A 9956-nucleotide genomic window follows, 5' to 3' on the forward strand; every position below is an offset into this window, starting at 1 on the left:
TAAAACAAGCATAGACCATTGGAGAATTTAGGGAGAAAAGAGTAAATCGATAAAATTAAGGCTATTTTTCAAAACAAAATTTAATTCTTTTCAACTTTCTTTTATCAATTTACTCTTTTCTTTCTAAATTGAAATTATTTATTTTTTACCTATTTATTCAAATCAATTATGTATATTTCTTCTAGAATTATAAATATTTTATTTATAGTTTTTATATTTTGTTTAAATGACACAATATCAGTATAATACATTAGATAATCAACAGAAACTTTCATTTTCCAGCGTCCGTGCTAAACACTAATATTAGCAAAGCCGATCTTTCAGTTCCTGAACATATCAGCAGTCAATAGTCCTGTCTTGAGGCCATCCAAATTCCTCCAAGAATGCCAACACAACTCCATTAGACCAGCCAAAACCAGTCTGCTTTGCAACACAACCACAATCAGACCCATATCAATCAGGCAGATGATAATGATTAAAGTAAGGAATATCAACTACGGATGATAAAGACCAAGAATTGATATTACATGCTCATGCATAATAAATTATGAATTTGCTGAAATATACTTTGTTGATTTAAGAACATCCAAATAATTTTATTAGACTAATTTTCACCAATCAAAAGTTGGTATGTTTCACAAATCATGATGAAGAAGCTGTCATACCTGGGGTGCATATAGTCCCCCACCTCCGAATTTTCCACAACGTTCCACGTCAAATTTTTCATGCATTACACCAGTTTTCTTGTATGCATTATAGTTAGTTGTGATCCATTTTACAGCAATTTCCTCAGCCAATAACCTTGCTTCTTCTAACCCAGATTTTAACAGACCTTCAACTAGCATGTGTTGCAGTGGGGCCCAACCATTCGGAAAGTCCCTATTACATACAAGTTTCATAGAATAGAATCATCAATAAAGGCATATGAATGAAATATTTATACCTGTCCAGTGTTCCCATCCCTTCCTCACCATTATTAGTCTCATTTTTCCTCCTGTTTATACAGGCAGAAAAGCTTTCCCAGCACCAAATGTAAGCTATTCTGAATTTCTTAAAACTTACCATTGTTGTCCTGAATTAGTCAGAGATGTTGCAACTCCAGCAGCACAAAGCAGGCCAGAAGTTTTGAGGCTTTCAACAACTCTACCCACAAGTGAAGTATCTTAACAAATATAAAACATATTGGTCATCAACTAAAAACACAGGAATTATATATTTTGAAATGCAAACTAAGCTAAATTCAATACCGAAGAGTTATCTATACATTCATTGTGATCTATATTTCCCATATCCCAAATAACTTTCAGTTATTGGTTTCAGGTGTTTGTTTTGTTAGAAATAGATACTATAAATAGAAGAATAACGAAAGGGGGAAGTGTGCCGTTAGTCATTAAGAAAAGCTGATTCTGTTTAGTTATAAGGGGGAACTCTTGTAAGGAGATTCTCCTCCTTGTATTCTTTCTCACTGTTATTGAATAAAATAATTCTGTCTTCTTTCCATATTCTTGCATTTCATGCCCCAATCATTGCACCTTAATTTCCATGAAACCTCAGCTAGGTTCCTAACAGTATTGGTAACCTCGAGCTAATAAAGCTCAGTTTTACGTGGTAGATGATAAGGATTTAATATCTTTATTTTAAAACAAGATTAATCTGATACCACAATAATTGTAACAATGGGCATGCTACTAAAATTGACACGGATAAGAAGAATACCCGAGTAAAATGGCTCCATCCACAAAGGAACAAAATTGGAGGCAAACACATGTTGGTTTTGTTGCCAAGCTTCCCAAACTTGAGTTTCCTAGAAGTATCAAAGGGACAATCACCAGAACTACTGAAAACTATGACAACTATTATGTAAGATTTATACATGCGGCCCTCGATAGTCGATACTACCTCACATGTGCTATTGGTAAGCCAGTAATCGAGCCATTGTTTCATGTCTTCACTCCACAAAACAGAGTTCATTGCCTTCTTTCTAGCATCAGACACCTCCAAGAAATGTTCTGCAGTGCTATTATCTCCAATAACTTTTGCAAAGTAGGCAATATTGCATTCCATCTAAAACAATGGCAACCACAGAATTCATCAGGCTAAAGACCTTATCATTGGAATGGCAACCACAGCAATCATTGTTCCAAGTCATACCCCTAGTAGAAATGCATTTAAATCAACTGGTATTACAGAGGTTGTGGCCAATGTTGTTAAATCAGATGGATCTCTGCACCATTGATATGATTTCATCAATTAAATAGCATTTTTCTCTTCTTCAAAGACAACATGTAACTACTAAGTTGATGCTTGTTCCTCTGAGAAAGGCATCGAGGTTCCTAGCTTTGGACAAGAAGCCTAATAATCAGTGAGTTGCCATCATAGTGTATAAGAACCTAGGCACACATGAAGCGGACTACCATCAAATTTAATTTGTTTACAAAATTAGTTGTTTCGAAAATAGCACCTCATCCATCTTGAGCTGAAATCCCATCCTGATTCAGCAGCTGATGCCAGTTCACGGTAAAAGTGTTGTTTCTGTGATGCATTCAAGAGCTTGGAAGCAAATGCCTTGTCCTATGGCAAGAAATAAAAAAGTTAGAGCTTTAATGCCTCTTTTTTAATATGATAGTCAATAACAAACCAAACCAACACACACCTTTACAAAAGCTTCTGGCCTAGGCTTGTTCCACATTGCATAATAACGATTCAAGGTGTGAGTGCAACCTGTAGCATCCTGAATGGTCACTTTATGCATTCCTACAAGTCAAAAGGAAAAACCATTAGACTTGACATAAGAAGACTAAAGCCAAAAAGTGTATATTGAATATCAGCCAATCATAGATAATAAATTATGAAGTTCAGCAGTTGAGTTAAAAGTTGGAAGATGTAATACCGGAACTCCAGAACTCATACTCTTTCCGTAATGCAGGTAGACATCTTTTAACCAATTCTATATCACCAGTGCTACTGTGTATCTCATAAATCATAGCACTTAAAAGGGGAGGCTGGCTGTAAAATCATAGTATAGTTTTTAGTTGCCCTTTCAATTTGCCTTAACAAATCATTATGATAGCATAATAGAATTTACTAAAATTTAGGAGCTAAAAACATATTTAAATATAGCTGCATAATGGTGACTGATTCACAAACGCAAAACATTCAACCCTTTGGTATATCTTTTACCACCTTCTGTTAGTGTAGTAGGCTCTGGCACCATTAGGCACAAATCCATATTCATCTACGAGAGAGATGAAGTTAGTCACAATTGCAGTAGCTGTCTTGTACATTTTACTCACAAGCAAACCCCTGAGGCCAAAGCAAGCCAATATCAACAACAATATAGACACTGATAGAGCATGTTTGAGCCAACTTAAATTTAAAGAAATTATTGTTTATATTTTAAGAGTTTTGTCAAACAATTGCAAAACAAAGTGATTATTTCTCCACAAAAACCTAAACCAAACATATACAGTAAGGAATAATAATACTAACTGCTATGAGACTGAAAGCAATGTCAGAAAATATGGCAAGAGTCCAAAGAAGTGGAGAGTTTGAGAGAAATTGATCGAATGAGAGAACATATATTACAATTAAGGCTAACAGTGTCTCTTAAATACTAGAGAAAATGTAACCAACCTATTACATCCAACTAATACCATAACAACCTAACCAATTTGAAACTACCTATCATATACCAGGTAGGTTAGGAATCCGAGTGCAAACTAAGATAAAAGTTTAAGGAACAAGTATGTTATTATTATTTTTTAAAAGAATAATAACTATATAAACAAATTAATTAAATTGTATATAATTAAACATGGCAAAATTACATAAACAATGAACATACATGAATTCCAAAACATGTAATAAATTAATAATGTAAATGACATGAAATAATATAGACTTTTGTAGAAATATCTATAATAGAAGAAATCAATAAATTCAAATATCACAAATCAAGATAAAGGAGTTTAAATTAGGTAAAGAAATACAAATAAAGAAATGGAAAAATAGGAAGAAAAACATCTTCAAATTTCACTAAAATTATTAGTTTTTGAGAAAAAAAAAATCTAACCCAAACATATTCAACAGTATTCAATTTACTTATAGCTTATTGTTTTAAAGGAAAAATTAAGAGGAGGGAAATTTTAAATATTTATTGATGAAAATTAGTTTTTATTCATTAAGTAGAATGCATTATTATTTACTTTTGTTTTATTTTTTGGTTGAAAACTCCATCTATGACCCCATATTCGGTCCAAGCTTGAGTAAAGGTGGAGGGCTGCATTGACTTTTGGCAACCAACTTAAAACTTGTCAAAATATTTTACATGAATCGCTCACGATAATACTGTGCTAGGCTATTGAATTGTATGTAAAGAATTTAGCATCCTAAGAATCCATGGTTCAGTTTGTTTCATGGAATATTTGTATTATGACAAGACATTAGTTGAAACTATAATTTGTAAAAAGAAAAACAAAATGAGTTGAATATAAGGCTAAGAAACTTGATGCTATATGTTTTAAACTTTGATATTGATGAACTGAATTTTTTGTATATATTTTCCTTCAAATTTAGTACATAAACTTCTTATTGCGTATAACTGAATTGATTTGAACCACTTTTACTATTTAATTCTTTGTTAAACCTTAATTTTATTATTTTAGCATAGTGCACATTCTGACACTATTTTAATATTTGGGTTATAACTTAAACTCTATACTTCATTTTAATGTGATTCTTTCTTTGTAAGAAAGTTAAGAGATGGACCTACAATTCTTATAAAGAATTACGAGGTTGAATTTTAATGTCCAAAGCTAGACTTGAGTCTAAAGTAGAAGTAAAAAAGACAAACACGAATTGTGATTAGTATGCAATGTTCGAGTCATATTTCGATCCACAAATATTTGATTAGACTTATTCTAATAACATTTGAAAGTTAACATCTAGGGATATAATTCACTTTCAGACCACGAAGCCAAACAGACACAAATTATGGGCTGAAATCAAGGAGCATATTACCCATTCATTCAAGGAGAATAGAAGTCATCATTTAGGATATTTGTTTAAATTGTTATCTTTTCAAATTTCAGATTCTGTGAAATATAATTTTCTAGATTTTTATTAGGATTACTTATTATTAGGATTATGATTTTTATTTTTTAAAATAGAAAATTATTTTTAAAACAAAAATCAAACATGCTCTAATTTCATATTCAAAATCTTTTGAGTTCTATCAAAATTTTAAGATAAAGTAAGGTGAAAAAAATATTTATAAACTTGGCAAAAGTAAAACAAAAAATTAAAAGATTTGTATCAAGTTAAATGTATTAAGAATAAAGAAAAAAAGTTTTAGTTTCAAATTTAACAATAACCAAGAAGCAAATGGAAATATAACAAAATTAAAATTACAAGTGAATGATAAAAAATTGACCTATTACTGAGAATTTAAGTTGGAAAAGTAAAGAAAGTTCTTAAGAAAATGGACAATGTAAAATAATTGACACAAATAATATTTCTATTGAAGTTTAAAAATATTTAAAAAATAAAGAATTGAGTGACTATCTAATACTTGAAATATTTTGAATATGATAGATGAATGAAAGAAAATCACTCTAGTTCTACATATGAACACAAGGGTAATATCTAAAGTTGTGTAAAATATAGAGAAATTATACTTGAGTTATAGTATAAAATTATGAAAAAAAATGAACATAAACAACGAGATGAAATTAGAATTGCAAAAAATCAATTACGTTAAGGTTTATAACTTAGTTATATATTTTTTTATAAAAGTTCATAAAAAAATGTCGTTACAAAAAAAGTAACTTACAAATAGCTTTTATTAACATGGGGAAAACATATGACTTTGTACCAAGAGAAATATTATAACAAACTTTAAAAAAGAAAGCTATTTGTATAACATATATTCAAGTTATACAAGATACATATAAAGGAGTAACTATATGTGTGAGAACTTTTAAAAGAGTATTTAAAGACTTTTTTATAGGATTAAACTTATATCAAAATTTTGCTTTAAACTCTTACTTATTTAACTTAGTCTTATATGTGCTTATGAGTGATATAAAAAAAATTATCCTTAAATGCATGATGTTTGTTGATGACTTAGTATTGATTAAGAATTAAAAAAAACATATTAACGCTAAACTTGAGTTATCAAGAGAGACTCTAGAATCTAAGGATTGTTTGGAAAAGAAGATTTTGAAAAAAAAAAAAAGCACAAATTTTGTATTTTAAATAAATATATTAAAAATTAATATTTTTTTCAAAATAGAAGACATAAAATGATATATTGACACAAATTTAATGTATTAATCGTGCATTTAGTATCATAAATTATATACAATTATTTTAATTTAAAATTAAAAAATATGTCTTCCCTTACAAAAAAAACCCTTTCCAAACATACTCTAAGGATTTTCGTATATGTATTGCAATTTTTATAAAAAAAAAAATGAAGATCATATATTAAAAATTAAAATTAGAAATGACATTATACCACAAATCATTAAATTCAGGTATTTGGAATTGATTTTATAAAAAAAAATAGTAAATATTGAGTCTTAAAGAAATAATATGAAGAAAAAATATAAATGACAATGATAATGTTAAGGTAAATGCATGGTCACACAAGAAAGAGCAAAATAAAAAATAATTTTATACATGAAAATATTGAAGTAACATCTATATAGAAAAAAAATTAAAAATTATTTAAAGTAATTTAATTACATACAAAGAAAACTTTTATAGACACTGATAAGAAAAGTATATTACATTAATTTTAATCTGATCAAAATGGGTAAAAAAATCCTTTAAAAAATCAGTTAAATTATCCCTCGTAAGGGCCTCATCTAAGGACGAAGGAGGAGATTTCAAAATTCTAAATGCTAAGTGAACTCCCAAACCTATCTTAGCAAAATCATATGCAATGTTATTAGTAGATTTATTAACATGTTTTAACCTAACTATCCAATGCTTTTGTAGTAATCTCAAATGTTTGACACCAACTCTCTCTTAAAGCTTGTAAGTAAATTTGAGCCGAGCAATGGAATTTCATCATGTTAAATTCACAACAAATCTTCTTATACTGTCTGGTACAAGTGCTATAAATATCATTTATAAATCGATTAGGAATATGCTTCTTATACTATAGCAGTTTAAAAAGTTCAGTAATTAACATCCTAAACTTGAATGTAATACACATTACATTTCATCATCATAGAAGAAGAATTTTAATTATCATCAACATTGAGTTTGTTTTATTATTAATTGGTGACTTCAGATGCCAAATTTTGTGTACTATTTTAAATAGTTTCTCATAAAAAAATATTAACAGTTACACTTATAGCTTGACACTGTAATAAAATATTTGATATCTCATTTAATTGAGTCCATTCAAAGGTTGAGTACACTTTGTTTTCTTTCAAGTACTGAATAACTACTATTTAGTTTGAAAATTTTATTTTGCTAAAAAATAAAAACTTGTTTTTAAATATTTTGCTAAAATCCAATGAAACAAGCTTTCAAGGCTAATTTAAATTCTGGTCGAAAATGAAAACAGAAAAATAAAAGAAGAAACCAAAGAGGGGCTCATGTTTTACCGAATAACCCAGTAGGAATCCCAGTAATAGAGTTCACGAAAGCGCGATCCAGCAATGAGAAAAGGTGAAGGAAGAGGAAGCAGAGTGTGGAAGTGAGGCTCTGTTATCACCGTCCCACGCACTCTCCGATTCAAACTATTCCAGAGAGAATGCACCTTCAAACCCCATTCCCTCACCTCCACGCGCTCCACCTTCGCCAAGAACCCACGCGGCTCTCTTTCGAAATCCTCCGCATCCAAATGCTCCATGTCCTCCTCCGCTCCTTCCAAGTACGCGCGTGTGAAGCGCGTGAACTCCTCCGCCGAACCCACTTTTTCAAAGGCTTCTTCCGTTACGCGCAAATCGAACTTGAGAGCCATGTCAACGTAGGTCTTGGGATCCACGGCGGAGCCGAAGGCATTGAATGCTGCCTCCTGCACGCGCTCCAGAAAGGAAACTAAAGGCGCTGTCCTCTTCACAGTGCCTGAAACTGAATAGGAATCTGAAGTCGAATCCATGTGAAACGCAGAGGAATAGGAATAGGATGATGATCCTCACAGTTTATGTGATGATAGTCTCAAACTGCACGAACACAGGATTGGAGCGTTCCAAGTTGGAAATGCAGAGAAGGAGAACATATAACTATTCATTTGTTTTCTTTTAACTTTTCATTAATCTCAATGGTTAGGAACGAATTTAAAAATTATTAAAGGCTGTAATCTTTTTATTAAAAAAATATACTTGTTATATTCAAATTATAAAAGTACCATAGAATGCTTGTAAGTTCTATTATTGATATAATATTGAAGGCTTTCGGTCAGTTAACAGTATTAGAGTATAACAGTGATATGATCTTGAGTCTTTCAGAGTTTATAGAACCGTTGTTCTTGTAAATAACAACTGTAAAAACATCTGTTTTAACTCAATCTATAACATTATAAATAAAGTGACTAATATCTATAACATTATGAATATTATTACTACAAATACAACTCTGACTTCTTCCGAACTCTCTCACATCTTTCTAAACTTACCTATGTTCTTACCAAAAATTTGCATCAAAATAGTTCTTGAAAAACTTGAGAACTTGATCAAATAAACTTATGTTCCGAAGATGTTAAGGTTATTGAATCTATAGTTTTCTTACTAATCTCTTACTGTGTAACATCATCTTTTTATTTTTTGGTAATTTATGTTTTGTTTAATATTAAGTGGTATTTTTAGAAGAGAGTATGAAAAAATTTTGGTGCAGGAGATCTTGCTCAGGCGAGATAAATCTCGCCTAGACAAGACTAAGCATGTAGAAATACATAATTGCAAAGTTATCTCGCTTAAACTACATAATCATCGGTGAATATCACAGAGCTCGAACTCCTTATTTTTACTTTTATCTTCTCTATTTCCTCTTTACTCAAAGAGTACTCTTTTCTGTAAGGTGTAGAACTACCTTAGTCTGTGAACCATCCTTTTCTCACTTTTTCTTCACCAAACTTGTTGATTAAGGTAAGGAAAGCTCTATTTTGTTACTAAGAAAGTGATATGTTTGTGTATATGTTGGATGAGAACATGTTTTTATTATGTTTGAAGCATGTTTAGTGATGTTTGATGATGTGTATATTTTTTATTTGAATGTACATGTATGTATGTTGTGGACTCAGTCTGAAAGTGACCAACTTTCGTCAATGATTAATTGATGTGTGATGTAATAAGGAACTAGAGCAAAATAGAGAGATAAAAGGATGAATAACATGTGAGTAGAAAAATAATGAAATTTGGCACATAATGACTAATAAGTAGAGCAAATCCATAATGAGAAATATAGAAAAGAGATAGAAATTATGGAAGGGAGAATGAAATGAGAAAGGAATATGATAAGGACAAGTATAGATAGTTCAGAGACAATTATTGTAACCTCTTTAGAGCAATATATCTATGAATGTTATTTCACGTTTTCTTTTTAATTTGTTTAACTTCCATGAATCCATTTTCTAAATTTTTATTATTCCACGTCTTATGCTCAATTAGCAATGGATTTAAATTAATTATTCTTTTTTTACTACGAAATTATTTTCTTATTGTTTTAAATAAAATAAGGATGTCATAGAAATCAAATAAAATAAAGAACCTTTACCCATATATCATGAAGCTCTTAAGATTCTAAAAGAGGAAGGATTCTTATCAGAACCTCCAAATAATTCAGATCTGATCACATGGCCTCCACCTTTAGAACTTTGTAACTCATTCTCTACTCCGCCAACATTTGTCCCAAAACCAATTCCTTGTATGATATTCTCTAAGTATGATATTATTGTGAATGAGTATAGATTATAAAAAATAAATATAATCTTTTAACAATAT

At 30.3% G+C, this 9956-nt stretch overlaps 1 protein-coding gene across 1 annotated transcript; it reads right to left on the reverse strand.

Annotated features, from left to right (window-relative positions):
• Positions 1-336: 336 nt before the first annotated feature.
• Positions 337-8116, reverse strand: LOC113857892 (probable trehalase). The gene is made up of 11 exons (XM_027490166.1): positions 7620-8116; positions 3184-3303; positions 2891-3006; positions 2654-2754; positions 2462-2571; positions 2152-2224; positions 1900-2064; positions 1717-1804; positions 1063-1162; positions 666-879; positions 337-420 (listed from the first exon to the last, which is right to left on the reverse strand). Exons 1-11 carry the CDS (start codon positions 8114-8116, stop codon positions 337-339), a joined length of 1668 nt encoding a protein of 555 aa, XP_027345967.1.
• Positions 8117-9956: the final 1840 nt, after the last annotated feature.

This window comes from Abrus precatorius, unplaced genomic scaffold, assembly GCF_003935025.1.
Source record: "Abrus precatorius isolate BTA unplaced genomic scaffold, Abrus_2018 Scaffold1, whole genome shotgun sequence".
In the NCBI taxonomy this organism is placed as follows: Eukaryota; Viridiplantae; Streptophyta; class Magnoliopsida; order Fabales; family Fabaceae; genus Abrus; species Abrus precatorius.

Excerpts from the sequence above, each read along its gene's own strand:
- LOC113857892 (XM_027490166.1), bottom strand. The coding sequence starts at position 8,116 with ATGGATTCGACTTCAGATTCCTATTCAGTTTCAGGCACTGTGAAGAGG. Across the intron at positions 3,304-7,619 it reads GATTCCTACTGGGTTATTCG|GGGTTTGCTTGTGAGTAAAA; the intron begins GTAAAACATGAG and ends CTTTGGCCTCAG. Across the intron at positions 2,572-2,653 it reads GGCCAGAAGCTTTTGTAAAG|GACAAGGCATTTGCTTCCAA; the intron begins GTGTGTGTTGGT and ends TTCTTGCCATAG.